General features: G+C 37.7%; 1 protein-coding gene across 1 annotated transcript in view; it reads right to left on the bottom strand.

Moving 5' to 3' along the window:
- ADGRV1 (adhesion G protein-coupled receptor V1) overlaps positions 1-18,128 on the bottom strand; it is a 552,089-nt gene that overhangs the window by 170,982 nt on the left and 362,979 nt on the right. Inside the window, exon 84 of the mRNA XM_012802802.2 lies at positions 8,476-8,592. Within this exon, the coding sequence (XP_012658256.2) occupies positions 8,476-8,592 (117 nt within the window). The remainder of the gene's footprint in view (positions 1-8,475; positions 8,593-18,128) is intronic.

Below are 18,128 nucleotides of genomic sequence, written 5' to 3'. Positions count from 1 at the left end.
TAAGGAACTACCTACCATCTTCTTATTTTTACTGTTGTTTATCAGTAAAAGGGGATGTATTTGAATTTGCACACTTACATATCACAATTTTCAGCTTTTTAAGATTACCTGGGGAATCCCGCACTTGGTAGAATTTAATTGAAAACCCATCTTAAGAAAAGCAAACTACAGAATGTTATTTTTGGAAATCTTCTGTCATAAACACAATATATAGAAATACAGAAAAGAAAGATTTACAAAGCCTCCCCATGCCAAGTATAAATCTCCAGATGAATACTGAATTACGGGAATAATAAATAACATACAGTTTTTAAATGTATTCACATTGGAGAAGACATGGTGATCAGCAACTTGATCTGGATCTGTGACATGTTTCTGCATGGATGAGCTATATGTGTTTGCCAGCATCACTTGACTCTTCCTGCCTTCAATTTCCTCCTTGGGTAAGCGGGGAGGTTAAATTATAAGTTATTAACAATTATTAGTTATTTCCTGACTAACATTTTGTTATTGAATCATGGTAAAAATGACAATTTCTTTCTTTTTTTTTGAGACAGAGCCTCAAGCTGTCCCCCTGGGTAGAGTGTTGTGGCATCACAGCTCACAGCAACCTCCAACTCTTGGGCTGAAATGAAATTTCTTAAATAAAAACACTAATGGGTGTGGATGTATGCAGACTACAAATTTTAGCAGTGATACAGACCTCACAGGTTGCCAGGCTATGTCCTGTTATAGGAGACATGGTAACGGAGGCAGTGAGGAGAAAGCACAGCCTTTTTATTACCTGGTTAGCAACAGAATGAGAAGTGTGGAACGCAAGCTCCGAATGTCTGGGGAAGATGGATTACATTTCCGATTTATTGACATAGAAATTAACACAAATATCAAGAATATTATCATGTGCACAAGAACTTATTTTCTTGTCTACAATTTCCCCGCCCACTTCGTGTCAATAGAGATGCACCTTCTTGGTGGAAGTACTGGGATAACCCTTTCTCATTCTTTATTTTATGCAAACACTAAATGAAAACTTATAAAGACTTATCATACTATAAATGGCTAAAACATAACCGTAAGCTGTGATGGATTAGTTTTTGTATACCTCACAGTACCCAGTAAAATGTGTTGCACATAATTCTATTGAAAAAAATTAAATAAATGAAGATGTACACAATTTGTTTTAAGTATTTAAAAATTTCTAATGATTTTAATGGCAATTTTATCATTTAGTTTTAGTTCTGAGTTTACTTATAAATATAAAACTAAATATATATAAATAAAACTAAACATATTTATATACTAATATACATATAAATATTATGTAAATATTCCAAAATTTCAAAAGAGATTTTGGAAGATTTCATTTTTTTTTTTTTTTGAGACAGAGTCTCACTTTGTTACCCTCAGTAAAGTGTTGTGGTGTCATAGCTAATAGCAATTTCAAACTCCTGGGTTCAAGCAATCCTCTTGCTTCAGCCTCCCAAGTAGCTGGGACTGTAGGGTGCCTGCCACAACGCCCTGCTATTGTCTGGGGATGGGGTCTCACTCTTGCTCAGGCTGGTCTTGAACTCCTGAGCTCAGGTGATGCACTTGCTTTCCCAGAGTGCTAGGATTATAAGTGTGAGCCCTTACGCCTGGCGGGCTTCATAATTTTAATTGAGTTGAATGAACTCCTGAAGGAGTCCCAGCTACTTGGGCAGCTGAGGCAAGAGAATCATTGAACCCAACCAAGAGTTTGAGGTTGCTCTGACCTGTGACACCAGGGCACGCTACCAAAAGGGACAAAGCGAGACACTGTCTCAAAAAAAAAAAGGACCCAAGTTAACTGGTGGAAACTGAAAAATGTCAAATGCAATAGTTTAACAAAGGAAGAACGAAGCCAGTATTTATGAACTGGATAAGAAATGTAGACCCCACATTAAGCTATATCTCACTTAATCAAGATAACGTCTCTCCTGAGTTCTATTATGCTCTCTGCTTACACAGGAAAAAAACTGAGGATGGGAGAGAAGTACATTTCCTGGAATTAGTAATTGATACTGTTAGAATTTAAACCGATTCTATTTACATCTAAGATGTAAATGACAAACTAAAATACTCAAATATAGTTTAGGTCAAATTTAGGTAAGAAAAAAACTAGAAGACTAGGTGTCTATAGACATTTTTACTCACATTCCTACACAGATGTATCTATTTACTTTCTGGTGACTATTATTTTTCCAAAGTGTTCACACAGGAAAATTGAAGACATACTTGAAAGTGTTTTGATCATCACAGGTCATAATTATGCTTTCATATGTCCCTTAAGCACAAATTCATTATTTACTCATGTGTCTCCATATAATGCATATTAGATAATAGCAAAATAGGTTTTCTTCTTCTTCTTTTTCTCCCCCCCCCCTTTTTTTTTAGTTAAGAACAGGCTATTTGAACTTGACAAATTTTCATGGTATGTGGAATAAAGACTGGTATCCAGGCTGTTGTTTAATATTGGATTATTAATTGTGTCACCAGAATCCTTGAACTAATTTACGGTATCAAGTTAGTCAGAGATCACAGATGCTATTCATTCTGTCCATCACCATATGTTTTTAATCACTCACTTCTGATGAGAGTTGAACAAATGTCACCACATGTCCTTGCCCCAGTTCTCCTCCCTCTTTCTTAACATTTACTGCAAATAAACTGCAAGACACTCTGAGGACTGGAGAATTTGGTATTTCCTGGGTATGTCATTTTTATCTTGGTAATTACCAGTCTGTTGTCCTTAATACTTTGATGTCCCCCCAAATTAAATCAATGTTGAAGGGAAAACAGGGCTAATTTTAGCATGTCCCTTCCTGTTTTGCTGAGCTCTGGCACCAAGTAGCCCTTCTGACAAGGGATAAGTAACATGTAGATTTGCTTCTTCCTAACCTGGCTGGATGGAGAAATTAAGGCACAAGATGTGAATTGTCAGGTACAACTGTAAAATGATTTCTACGCTTATTCTACCTTCTAAAAATGTGCTTCAAGTAAGTTTTGGTTTCAAAATATAATTTTATTTTCAAATTAAGCTGTGTCCCTAGGCATGGGATGAACAGACTGTAGGAGCAACCCAGGGTTAGGGTATTATCACAACAGAAGCATATTGTTATACAATGATTTAACTTGGTGACAGAGAGGATCATAAAACTGGGCCAAATGAATAAAGGGGAAAAGTTATGTTTCTGTTTACTGCTGTTGTATACTAATATCGAAATAATTTACTTGGGATTTATTTTTCTTCTTGGATTAACTCACAATCTGGCAATCCAATGGGAGAGGGTATTTCACAGAGACATTAACAGGTAAAGACACAACTTCTAGGATTTTGTTCTGTGGCTACTCCCTAAGCAAACAAATATTCAAAGAGCAAGGATGTGATGTTGAAAGACAGATTGGTTACAACAGCAAAAAATAACAGGCAATAACCAAAATTTAATCAAGTAAAGACCCAAAAATAAATTATGAAATAACCATGTTACAGAACAGAAAACAACAACAAAGTATACCTAAACGTGGTAAACTTAAACATGTCTAAATTTACATATAAAAATATATACATGCATCCACATATACAAATATATATGCTATATGTAAATATATAATACTATATATACACATACGAGAACACACATTTGTGTTTTATTTATATGTTTATAAATATTTGTCTATTCATGGAATATTTTGGGAGGGATACACAGGAAACCATGAGCAGTGTTTACCTTTGGGAGTAGTGTTAAGGGTAGAGCAGAGAATGGAGAGTGTATGAAATACTGAGGAGTTGCAGTTTTCATTTTATATTTCTCTGCAGTCTTTGACTGTTTTGTACCATTAGTATATGCTATCTCTAAAATGGAAGCAAATCAAAACAGAAAATGGAAATGAAAACAGCAAAATAGAGTAAAGCTATTATAAGATCCTAAATTCTCTCTTTCTTTACCTTTCTCCCTCCTTTATTTTTTGAGGTAGAGCCTTACTCTGTTGCTCCAGCCTAGAGTACCCAGCTCACAGCAACCTCAAACTCTTGGGCTTGAGCAATCCTCTTGCCTCAGATCCCAACTAGATGGGACTACAGACATGCACCACCACACCTGGCTATTTGTTTTATTTTTAGTGGAGTCTTGCTCTTGGTCAGGCTGGTCTAACTCTTGAGCTCAAGCAATCCACCTGCCTTGGTCTCCCAGAGTCTAGGATTACAGGTGGGAGCCGCCACACTGGCCACTGTCAGTCTTTCTTAACATAGACGTGACCCTTGCTGTCTTTCAGTAATTTCACTGAGTGATTGTACATGAAGCACAAACAGAAGGATAATTCAACTCCATATACATGGCCAAAAAAGAATGCAAGAATTGTATGCTTTAAAAAGATAAGCAAGATAATTTGTGACTATTTTCCCACCTGGCGCTGTCTGACTCGTCAAAGACAAGGGAAGCCTAAGAAAACAGAGTGGAGGCCCCACAGCTCCTTTACAGAGGAGATCGGGAGTGAGCCAGCTGCTAAGGCTTTACAGCCAGTCCGTGTCCACCTCACTCAAAGTCAGGCCTTTCTTTCCACTATATCAAGTTGATTCTCTTTTGTTAAAAAAAAAAATTATATTGGGAAAGCAGAGTATTCAAGATGGTTTGTAATCAATGAAATTTTAGCTACAACCTATTTGCTTAACAAGTATTATGGGTGAATAGGTATAGAATATGAAGTTTGTGACAGACATAATTCCAAGCTCTTTCTATATATCAATTAATCTTGTTTTTTCACAGTCCACATAGAAAGGTAGTGTTTCATAGAGGAACCTAATTTTTCAGAGAAGAAAACCTAAGCTCAGAGAGGTTATGTAACTTGTTTGTAATAAATTCCTTCTTTAGTTTTACTCTAAAATATAGTCAAACTTTAATGTGTTAAAAGTAAAATAACTTTGCAAAATATGGTAATTTAAATTCATTTATTCTAAGGTTGAAGCTACAATGCAGATCAAAAAAAAAATAAAAATTCTAACATGCTTAGCTCAATGATTACAAAGTAATGATTAATTTATTGCCATGGTAAGCTATGGACACACACATCCACAGTATCAGGTTTTCTTCTATACTGCTAAAAAATACAAAGCAGAATCATTAAAATGAAAAATCATTTCAGTTTTTAAACTCAATTTGTCTAACAGAATTGAACTAATAATAGTCTAACCTTCTATGTAATGTCTTAAACATGGATTCTAGTTTTAAAAAAATTTGGCAGACAGTATTTTAAAAATAGGAAAAAGTAGGTTGGCGAAGTGACAAGCTCTGACCACAAAGTAACTCATTAGAAGTAACCTACCTAGAATTTAGAAGTTATTGAATTTTTCCCTTATGGCCACACCACAAACCATGAAAAATGTGTGGTGTACCATCTGAAATACATTAAACTTCCCTGGTACTTAAAATAGTTTTCCTAAACCATTAGCCATACAGAAATCTAATTAGTTTACTGAATGTGCATCAGCCATAATCATATTTACTTAAGGCTGAAAGAAGAGACACAGAACACACCAACTCCATTAGAGCAGGTGAGTCTTACAGGCCGTCTTGCCTAATGCCCCTATGAAGCAGGAAATCCATCAGAAACATTTTAAGGTTGGTTATTTAAAGCTGGGTTCACTCCACTTTTTTTTTTAGAGACAGAGTCTCACTTTGTCACCTTCGGTAGAGTGCTGTGGCGTCACAGTTTACAGCAATCTCCAGCTCTTGGGCTTAGGCGATTCTCTTGCCTCAGCCTCCTGAGTAGCTGGGACTACGGGTGCCCACCACAACGCCTGGCTATTTTTTTTGTTGTTGCAGTTTAGCCAGGGCTGGGTTTGAACCTGCCACCCTTGGTATATGGGGCCGGCACCCCACTCACTGAGCCACAGGTGCCGCCAGTTCATTCTACTTTAAAAAATAGTCTCTTTATCTTTGACAGTTTTACTGACTGCAGAGATTCTTAATCTGAATCAAAATTTGCTTTCCTAATTTTTAACCCATTTGCTTTGGTCTGCCAAGTGGAGCTACAGACTGCACCTTCCCCCATCTTATCAGCCCTTCCCTTATTTGCGGACGGCCATCACATCTCCCTAAATTCTTTCTAGGTCAGCCATCTCCAACTGTCTCAAAGTTTCTTATAGTTCTATTTTTTTACTTCTTATTGGATGGTTAAAGTTTCTGCTGAAATGTCATCTACAGTTAATGTGTCCCAAAATAGTCTGAAAGTTGTAGATTTCAACATAACCAAGGCTGCCTCCATACCATTATTAATGAAACAGGTGTGTGCTGTTTTTGTAGTTACTGTATTTGCTGCTCCTGAGCATTCTGATTGTACATTTGATTACTACTGAGTTTATGTCAGATTACAATTTCAAGTCGTTTACATTAACTTCCATCAGATTAAGTTCTTCACCCCAGATTTCAATGTATCACGGTACAGTTTCTCTACACTGGCCCTACACACAATCTTAACTCAGGCAGCTCACTGTCGTGGCTGTCTTTCCAGCTCTGAATCACAGGCATATCTAATAAGTAGTTTCCTGTGTTTTCATTCAAGTTCATGAATCAAAAATTCTGAATAAGTCAGGGACATGGACAAAGACCTTCAGCACACCACTGGGGATTTAAGTCTAGGAAGATAGACCACAGTGTACACAGGGTACATACTAAAAAGTGCAGCTTAGATAAACTTCTAAACAAGTTTGTAAGCAGAAAATTTAGCAAAGGTTATTCTAATACCAGCAGATATTAAGATTTTATGTCATATGGTTTAGATTTACTTTTAATTTTTAATTGCTTTTCAGGGGGAAAGTTTGGAAGCGCTAAAAATTGTCCATGATTACACTGCTCAAATAATTATAAAATAATAATTCTATAAGTTAGAGATTATTATTCCCCATATGCAAATTTAGAAACAAATCTTAGGGAGCATCAGCAACTTGATTAAGCCTACGCAGATGTTAGCAGAGCCCCAGTTCAAACCCAGATCCATGGCTCCACTTGTTCCAAATAGGTCTGTCGGCTAAAGAGTTCAGTTCTCGTCTTCAGCCCCGTCACTGTCATATCATACCAGGGAGAATATTCCTCCCTTGAGCTTATGTGGTATTCTCTCAGAATGACAGCGTCCACTTCCTTCTGCTTTTACTACCATTTCAACATTGCTATACAATCAAGTCCCATATCCTTCTTGTTCGACATGAACAGAGAATGAAAGAATGCATCTGTTTACATAAAACGGCTCACACTCAATCTCAGAAATGCATATGAAACTATTTCTATTGCATGAAACATCTAAAAGCCTATTGTGCGGGGCCTGTCATCAAAAGTGCATTTAAGTTGGGCCATTTAATTGGTGGCATTAATATTGCTGGCAGTCCCACTCTCACTTTAGCCTCTTTACCCAGCAAATTAACATAGGATGATTGAGAGAATTTGGGGTTTAGTCAGAAAAGGAGAATTGAAATTTCTCTTCCAACAATAACCGGTTCCTCAGGAGAGCTGGACTAGGCCTTTTCAGTCTCACCCTGTGCTGGCTCCGCAGCTGAGCACTTCCAAAGCAATGGCTCTGTTCTCCAACTCTAAGCCCGTAACTTTCTAATACATTTCTATCTCACGGGCTTTCCTTCTGAGCTTTGGTTCCGTGTATTCCCCGCCCTCAAAATTCTACTGGAGTTCTCTGACAAGCACACCACACTTGGCATGACCCAAGCTAAGCTCGCTCCCCCCAGCCCCAGTTCTCCGGTGTTCATAATTCTGGTCAGCATCATGCACCAAATTTCCACACCAGAAGCCTGGGAGACATCGTGGTTGCTGCCTTCTGCACTCCTTGTAACCTGTCTCAACATCCTGTAATTCTACTTAAGAAAAAAAATCCTCCAAAGCCACCCACTTCCTGTTTGCCTCCCCTCTACCCTTCTTGTTCACATGACCTTGTTTTTGCCCTGAATAAGGCTAATGTTACTTAATCAGTATCCCCATCCAGCCTTTCCCCTATCTCTGATACGCTACAAACACAGACATCTTTCCAAAATCCAAATCTCTCTCTTTTTTTTTTTTTTTTTTTGGCTGGTGCTGGGTTTGAGCCCACCACCTCTGGCATATAGGGCCAGCACCCTACCCTTTTGAGCCACAGGTGCTGCCTCCCCAAATCCAAATCTTACCACGTCACTCCTCTGCTTAAATTCATTCTATTACTTCCCCTGGAAAAAAGTTTTCTTACTGTGCCTTCTAAGGCCCCAGCTCTGGCCACTGTCTTGCTTCCAGCCCTGCTAGATGTCTCTTATTGCTGCAGGCTCACCACATCCTCCTACAGCTACTGAGTCCTTATGGAAAGCATATCCAGAATGCAGTGAGGGACACGTGAAATCGCCTCCACTCAGTACCAGGAATACTAAGAACACTCCATCCAGATTCCTTAAAGGGCTGCAGGGACCAGGGAAGGGGCTGAGGCACTGACCTGAGTGAGCATCCAGCCAAACTGGCAGAGATACAGGTAATGGGTGACAGCAGCGAGGGCGGCACAGCCCTCCTCGGCGAGCCGGGGACTCACATACGCGGACACCAGAAACACAATCTGGAAGAAACACATAATTGTGTTTTTAAACCATGCTAAAATCAATGATGAATATTAAGAAAGTGAACTGCTTTCTTTTTTAATTTTTTAATTTTTTTTTTATTGAATGGTAACCATGTACATTAATGCACTTCTAGGGTACAGTGTGGGGTTTTCACATGCAATCCAAAATACTTCCATCAAACTGGTCAACAGTGAACTGCTTTCTTCTATAAACCTGTGATTCAATGGGAAAATAGGCTGATTTGTTGCCCAAACTGATCTAAGAGGCATTCTAAAGCAGCAACGTATGGATTTCATACTGCTAAGAACAATGAATGGCCTGGAATTATGCTGTACGTCTCCAGGCTCTTCAGAGGAAATTCTCAGAACACACCTTGTTCTTACCATTGATAGACAAAAATCCTATGAAATACATTTATTTTAACTAAAAAGAGAAATATCACTCCTTGTCTAAGTCAGAGAATGAGAGAAAAGAAAGAGAACTAAAATTTTTGCCTTTACCATAATCTGCAGCCTCTTGCCAGGAGATAACATATAACAAAAGAGAACTTAAGTTTAAAATTTCAAATCCTGTGATTATATTTAACTTTGGATTCTTATTTCAACTGACTTCAAGTCTTTGTTCAAAAGTCACCTTCAAGGGTGGCACCTGTGGCTCAGTGGGTAGGGCACCAGCTCCATATACCAAGGGTGGTGGGTTCGAACCCAGCCCCAGCCAAACTGCAACAAAAAAATAGCCAAGCATTCTGGCGGGCGCCTGTAGTCCCAGTTACTTGGGAGGCTGAGGCAAGAGAATCACTTAAGCCCAGGGAGGTTGCTATGAGCTTAAGGTTGCTGTGAGCTGTGACACCACAGCATTCTACTGAGGGCAATAAAGTGAGACTCTGTCTCTTAAAACAAAACAAAACAAAAACAAGTCACTTTCAGGGGACCATTGTGGCTCAGTGGGTAGTGCGCATATACCAAGGTTGGCGGGTTCAAACCCTGCCTCAGTCAAACTTCAACAAAAAATAGCCGAGTGTTGTGGCAGGCACCTGTAGTCTCAGCTACTTGGGAGGCTGAGGCAAGGGAATCACCTAAGCCCAGGAGCTGGAGGTTGCTGTGAGCTGTGTGACGCCACAGCACTCTACCAAGGGCGATAAAGTGAGGCTCAGTCTCATTAAAAAAAAAAAGTCACCCTCAAAATAAGGCCTCTCTTGACTACACTGTTTAAAATTTCACTCTCCTTTTTTCTTTCCTTCCCACATGACTTTTTTTTTTAACCAGCACACATGACCTTCTCACACTCTCCGTAATTCACTTATTTTTTATGCTTTCGGGTTAGTGTTACTCTCACCCACTCGAAGGTAGTCCCCCCAAACACAGGATGATTGACTGTTTCACAGCCGTTGCATCCCAAGGACTAGCTCAGTGTCCTCAAAAAGGACTTCCTGGATAAATGAGCAAATGAGGTGATTTCTGTCAGTTTATATTTTCTCTAATAAATGATTGCCATGTCAAATATTGCAATAAAGAATGAAGAAGGCAAGGGAAAATTTGGAGTAATAATACTGTATTATAATCTCTCATGAGTAAACTCTCTCCTCTTTAAGGACAAGAATCAATGTTTTTACTACATATTCAGGGGCTACCACTGTACCTGAAATACAGAAATGATCAATACATGTTCATTAAAAGGTTGAGTGAGTGATTTCAAGAAGACAGAGGGGTATAGCAAGGAGAAGAGTAGATGCCTTGTGTTCAAATCCCCTCAACTTTTTAAAAGAAAAGAAGGGGGCTGTGGTAGTCCACGCCTGTAATCCTAGCACTTTGGGACGTCAAGGCAGAAGGATCACCTGAGGTTGGGAGTTAAAGGCTATAGTGAGCTGTGATTTGCTACTGTACTCCAGCCAGGGAGACAGAGTGGGAGCCGTCTCTGAATGAATGAATGAAATAAAACAGGAATGACTGAATTTCTTTTAAAAAATAAATTATGTGCTCAAAAGTAATCAGACTAATGGCACAAAATGTTCTTTTGATTTTCATATTAAATCCTCCTGTCCAAGGGTGAGTCCATCAGCTGTCCTTGAAAATTCCTGCTCAGGTGGCTCAGAGGGCAGCCTCCTTGTGACCCATTTGTCAGGAGCTGTGGTGAGGCCTTGCATGTTCCTAACATCTCAGTTTCACAATGAAAGACACACCTTAACCCATATCCTTAGTCAATTACATAAGTCCGAACATACTAATTAATAATGAAATTATAATTTATTAAGAATTATAATTAGTACTAACTTGATACTAATATTTATTTATTATGATCTGCATCTCATACTATGCTGAAGCGACTCTTCCTTCTTGGGGATTGTTTACTGAGTATTTCCTGCGCTGTGGACACTGCAAGTCGCTTTCCATTTCTGGGCTTAATTCCCTCATAAGTAGAAGCAGGAAGTTGAAAAAGACAAACTCCAAAGTCCCTTTCTACTCCAACTCTAAGATTCCAGAATTATTTTCATAACGATAAGTGTTCTTGATTCAGCTTTCTGTTTATTTAGTACGTGCTCTCTCCTCCCTCCTGCCCACTTTACTATGGACACGCTCACTCCTCTCTCTCTAAACATAGGCAGCAAATGACCTTTCTGTACTCTCCGTCTTATGCAAAACCTGCTCAGTCCAGTCCAGATTCCATCTGCCCACTCTAATCATGGTAGATTCTGAGACTCCTGTTTTATAAAGAGGGCCCTCTCCTGTTTCTGAGCATTATAATGTGCCACATGCTGTCCTTTCTCACAGAAGGGTGCCAGACACACACATGATACAATAAAATACAACAAGGATTATAACAAGGATATGGAGTAAAGCATTAGAGGAATTCAGAGTTGAGAATGCTCAGCTCTGTTTCTGGGAGTTCAAAGGGATTTTCAAAGGAAATAAACGTTCCATGGGCAACGTTTAACCACATCCTCTGTGCACACTAACCATCACTCCAAACGCATCACTGCTGCCCACTGTCCCGCATTCTTGCCTCTGTTCTTCCTCTTACTTTTATCTAGAATTTCTTTTCTCATCCTCTTAGGTTGAAATTATGCTCATCTTTCAAAATACAGTTGAAATGTCAACTTTGTCACAAAAGCACGGCTCTTTCTCTCAACTATGAACAACTTTTCTGCCTCTGAAATTTTAAAATAGGTTTTTACTAAGATTCATTTTCCTATAAACCTCAGTTCTCTCAATTCTAAGATACAATCAGTCTTAATCTCTTAGGAAAATGTCAGTTTCTTAAAGACAACAATTTGGTGTTATTAACTATTATAATTATTTTGAAATACATTTTTTTAACAAAAGAGAACATGGTAAGTATTTGCTATCATACACAGAGCTTATCATGGGTTTGCACAGAGTAGGTGTTTTTTTAAAAGCTGTCTTGAGGTATGATTGAAAGACAATACAAGGTTTATATTTAAAGTGAACAATCTAGTAAGTTTTCATACCTATACAACCATAATCAAAACATTATACATACACATCATCCTCCAAGTCTCCTTATGCCCTCTGTGGTACCTCCCTGCACCACCAACTGTGTCTGCATTCTCAGGCATACACTGATCAATTTTCTATCACTGGTATGTTACTTTGAGTTTACTGCCTTGTATGCAAATAAAATCATATGTGCTTTTTTTTTTTTTAAAGAGACAGAGTCTCACTTTGTTGCCCTTGGTAGAGTGCCGTGGCGTCACAGTTCACAGTAACCTCTAGTTCTTGAGCTTGGGCAATTCTTTTGCCTCAGCCTCCTGAATAGCTGGGACTACAGGCACCCACCACAACACCCGGCTATTTTGTTTTTGTTGTTGCAGTTTGGCTGGGGTTGGGTTTGAACCCGCCACCCTTGGTGTAGGGGTCTGGTGCCCTACTCACTGAGCCATAGGCACTGCTCCACTTTTTTTTTTTTTGAGACAAAGTCTCTCACTATGTTGCCCTCAGTAGAGTGCTGTGGCATCACAGCTCACAGCAACCTCAAACTCTTGGGCTTAAGTGATTCTCTTGCCTCAGCCTCCCAAGCAGCTGGGACTAAAGGCTCATGCCACAGTGCCCAGTGATCATAGGTACTCTTTTGTGTCGAGTTTATTTCATTCAGTGTAATTATTTTGAGATTTACCCAAAATAATGTATCAATATCTCATTTTATTTTTAACCATCAAATAGTTTTCCATTTACTTATCCATTCACCTGCCAATGGATATTTGAATTTTTTCCTAGATTTTAGCTATTCCAAATAAAGGTGCTATGAACATCTTTGTAGAAGTGTCTGTGTGGTTTCAGAGGTATAAGCTTCCGTTTCTCTTGGGAAAATATCTAGGTGTGTAATGGTTGGATCATTGGTTGGAAAGTATATATTTATCATTTTCAGAATTGCTGAATTATTTTTCAAAGTGGTTGTGCATTACTAGCAATGTTGTCCGAGTTTTAAAATACTGTATTTGCCATTCTAAAAGATGTTTAGTGGTTTGTCACTGTGGTTTTAGTCTGCATTTCCCTAATCATTAAGGATGCTGATCATCTTCTCCTGAATTTATTTGCAATCCATATTACTGATTTAGGAAAAAGCCTCTCTAACTCTTTTGAACATGTAAAATATTGTTTATTTTATTTTATTTTATTTTATTTTATTTATTGTTCATTCGCCCAGTTGCTGGCTTGTCTTCTCATTCTCATAAAAGTGTCTTTTCAAGAATGAAAGATTTTCAACACTGATGAAATCCAAGCATGAATTAGATTATAGTTTTTTAGACCTTTTGTAGGTCATACTTTTGGTGTCACATCTAAGAAAATTTTGCATAACCCAAATTCTCAAAAGTTTTATCATATGTTTTTCTAGAATTTCTAGTTATAGGTTTTAAAATTAATTCTTTGAAAGACTTTGAGTGATTCTGAACGTGATGCAAAGTATGGTCCAAAGTTTTTTGGTTGTTTTGCACAGAGATACCCAATTTTCCCAGCACCATTTGTTCAAAGATTATTTCTCTCCGGTGAATTGTGTTTGCACACTTGCCTACACACGCTGGGGTCTGTTTCTGGACTCGACTCTGTTCTACTGAGCTAACCATCCATGTTTACACCAATACCACATCATCTTGATTACTGCAGCTATATTTCTTGGAAAAAGGTAGTATTAGATTCCAATTTGTTCTTTTTCAAAGTTGCTTTGATTACTCTGTTATTAAATTTTTTTAATATTTTAAATATTTTTATATTTTTATTTATTTATTGTTTTTATTAAATGATAGCTGTGTGCATTAATGCAATCATGGGGTACAGTGTGGTGTTTTCATATACAATTTGAAATATTTTCATCAAACTGATTAACATAGCCTTTATGTCATTTTCTTAGTTATTGTGTTAAGACGTTTAGATTCTACTCTTAGAAAGATTCACTTGTACTCTTGTAAGATAAACCATAGAAGTGATCCCTCCAATCACCCTCCCTCCATCCATCCACCCCCTCTCCCCTCCCGTCTCAATTACACACATTTTAAACCTTTAATCCCCACCCCCCACCAACTTATTATTCTATTGGTTTATTTTTTCTTTCAGAATTGCATTTTTAGTAGTTTGTATTTCTGTTTTTGAATTCACGAATATTTTCTTCCACTGTGCTAATCTGTTGTTAACCCTACCCAATGAATTTTTCATCTCACACAGTGGAGTTTTTATTTCTAAAAGTTTGGTTTCATTTTTAATACCTTCCATGTCTCTACTTAACTTTTTCTGAATGTAGAATTCAGCTATCCTAACTGTTACTGTCCCAGCTGGATGTGGGATTCAGCTATCTTAATTGTGTTAGTGTCCTCTTAACTAGACGTGGGATTCAGCTATCCTAACTGTTAGTGTCCCAACTGGACATGGGATTCAGCTATCTTAATTGTGTTAGTGTCCTCCTCACCAGATGTAGGATTCAGCTATCCTAATTGTTAGTGTCCTCCTAACTGAACGTGGGATTCAGCTATCCTAATTGTGTTAGTGTCCTCATACTAGTGATTCTAACATCTGTGTAAGTTCTAACAATTGCATAATTAGCATCAGTTAATTTGCTGATTTATCACCTAACTATAGGTCATATTTTTCTGCTTTTTGCCACGTTTTATAACTTTTGATTGAGTATAAGACATTGTAATTTTACCCCTTTGGGTGTCAGAAATTTGTATTTCCTATAAATATTTTTGAGCTTTGCCTTGGGATAGAATTGGAAGCCATTTGATGTTTTCAACTCTTGCTGTTAATATTTGTTAGTCAGGGCTACAGAACTCTATCTAAAGCCGATTAATCCCCATGACTGAGACGAGACAATTTCTGTATGCTCTATCCAACTGCTTATGAATCTTGACGTTTTTCAGTCTAATAGGTATGAACAGGCACTACTCTCGGCCCTGTGTAAATACCCAATACTCTTCCTTCTCCTTTTTAGTGATTCTTTCTCTCGCCCTGGATAGTTTCCACACAAATGTGCCAATCACTCCTCAGCTGAACACTGGAGACCCTCTGCTGATCTACAGGGTTTATCTCTGTGTAAAGTTCTTTCTTTCCCAGTACCTTGTCCTGAAAACTCTAGCTGTCCTGGTTTCCTCAGGCTCTTGCCTCATCACTTCAATTTTGTGGGCCTGCAAGCACTCACCCAAGTTTTTCCTCCTCATGCCACATCTTGGTAAATCTTACAGGGCCGTATTCCAGGGAAGTTGTTACTACCTTGTTTATTTCCCATAGAACCTCAGGGATTACCATTCTTCATTTCATTTTTTTTTTTTTTTTTTGGAGACAGTGCCGTAGCATCATAGCTCACAGCAACCTCAAACTCTTGGGCTCAAGTGATCCTCTTGCCTCAGCCTCCCAAGTTGCTGGGACTACAGGCCTCCACCTCAACACTGGGCTATTTTTAGAGACAGGATCTTGCTCTGGCTCAGGCTGGTCTTGAACTCATAAGCTCAGGTGATTCACTCAGCTTAGCCTCCCAGAGTGCTGGGATTACAGGCGTGAGACACCACACCCAGCCATTCTTCATTTCTTGATGTCTAGTGCCATATACAGAGGGTGCCAAAAAATGTATATACATTTTAAGAAAGAAAATTATATTAAAATTGTAATACTCAATAAATACCGAGAATGTCTGTTATCTTATATGCATTGTATCTTGTATTTCTTGTAATTGCAGAAGTCAAATATGACTTGAGCACTACAATTTTATATTTTTTTTCTTCTCTCAACATGTGTATACATTTTTAGGCACCCTATGTAGCTTTCCATTTTGTGTTTCAAGGCAGGCAAATCTAGTCCCTTGTGATCATATGGGTTTCAAGCAGGAGTCTCACAGGTATTCAATATGTTTGGGACATTGTTATTATATCACTATATACATTTCTTTAATTAAAACATTTACCATTCTCATAGTGTTTTGAGTAAAAATGACTGAAATCTAAATTATCTATATACTCATTAATTGTTTTGTGAATTTTTGTAGCTTAAGTTTTCAAAAAAACTTGGCTTTTCTTGACTACAAAAGGCTTTATATCTCTTCTTTCAAATAAGTGATGAGTAAGTTACTTAAACATTAGTATCAGTGATAAAAGAAGGATATTTTAAGTTCAAAAAAATCACAAAATACTGAGCTCTAAATTAGCTTTGCTACTTGTGAATCATGTATGTCTGCAATATCCATTTCATCAAAAAACCACGTGCAACTTTAATCCGATATTAAAAACAAGAAACTTTGCATCCTGATGATTCACTGGCCATTGTCTCATTGCCAATGATCATGCATAATGACATTTCCATGACACTAATGTATTCTGTGGTGACAGATTCCCCTTTGATCAACTTTTTAATCTATTTTATCTGTGCAACTTTAAAAACCATTCGAAAAAACATGAAATAATATCTGAAGAATTTTAACAAAATATTAAACATAGAACATCAATAGAATTAAGTGATATCTCCAAATCTCCATGTAACAGAGTACCAGCTAGAAATGGGAAAGTAAAGAAAGGCTGTCATTTTGTTCTTAACTGCGCTCAGCAGAGATTGCCTCGAGCAGGTTCTGTTGGAATCACGTAGTACTTAGTTCCTTGTGTCTTTTCTTCACTATCTTCCCATCACCTGGCATGTTTGCTACCGTAATTTTTTCCTGGGATAGTACTTCTTCACTGGTGTTTTTACTCCATCTCTTAAGAGTACACTTAACCATCAGGTAGATTCTGTCAACACCCAATCTTAACTTTCACTATACATCTTACTTAACAATATAGCTATTTGCACTGACTTCACAAGCTGTTTTTGTTTTTTTTTTTCCCACTTAGGCTAGAAGACTTTAAATATTCTTGGTTATTCTTACTTTAGTCTTCACGGAGTGTAAAATCTTTTATGTTTACTTTTGTTTATCTATCTTTCTTTCTTTTTCTCTCTTTCATCTTAAACAAATCCCAACTTTCTATATTTTTATACTTGGACTGTTATATAAAATGTATGGAACCAAAAAGAAAGACCCTTGAATGATAAAATTAAAATGTCTATGAATATTATGTGTTAGGTGTGTCAAGGAGGCATTTTATGCAATGCAGTAGTTTCTGGCAATTACTAATGGCTGAAGCTCGCCTGAACAGGTTTTTATAATTTTTTAAATAGTTGCCATGGTGAAAATACAGTACAAAAATTAATCAGCATATTTATAGTTTTCAAATGGCACATCCTTTATATATCCTGTCCTGAGTGAATCCTTAGCCCTGCTGTTGTAAATAACAAAGGGCACAGATCTCCTCATGCCAACATTACTATTAGATCATTAGGTCTAATGTATGTATGTTATTTACTTGTTTTCTTACCACATATAATGGTTAAAATATACAAACACACACTATTAAGTAAGTCAATGGCTATAGCTCAGAGCCAGAAGCAGGTGGGGAGCAGGAGGACCGCTAAGATAGTGCATGTCTATAGTCACATTAAGGAGTCTGTTTTCATATATGGCTTAAAATAAGTTGGTCAGTCAAATGTTGTCATTTATCATTACAAACAAACACACCAACAGTGTGACTGTTCTGTACGTACTTAAATTTGCTTCATAGCTCTTTTTTGGTAGAGTTTTGAGATTCTACCACCCACAGACCAAGATATTTTAAAAGGCCATTTTTAAAAAGACAACATTTAACTTTACCAAAAGAACAATAACAACAAAAATCCCCCAAAGCAAACAAAAGTTCTTAACCCCTACTTTGGATTTCTACAGAGGTATTTTATTATGTTTGTTATCTCTTTTCTTTAAAATGTCATTTTCTGAGAAACAAATCACTATGAATCATTCATTAACACAAAGATTAGTCTTTTTCATCTGGTACATAGTCAAAGAAGTATGAATTTATTTATTTTTATAAGAAACAATAACAAGGCTCAGCGCCTATAGCTCAACCGGCTAAGGCGCCAGCCACGTACACCTAGGGTGGCGGGTTTGAATCCCCAGCCCGGACCCGCCAAACAACAATGACGGCTGCAACCAAAAAAAAAAATAGCCGGGC

Source organism: Otolemur garnettii, unplaced genomic scaffold (genome assembly GCF_000181295.1).
Source record: "Otolemur garnettii isolate 467f Iridium unplaced genomic scaffold, OtoGar3 scaffold00017, whole genome shotgun sequence".
Classification (NCBI taxonomy): Eukaryota; Metazoa; Chordata; class Mammalia; order Primates; family Galagidae; genus Otolemur; species Otolemur garnettii.
Note: the sequence above shows the minus strand (reverse complement) of the source record. Positions and strands in the feature narration are given on the sequence as shown.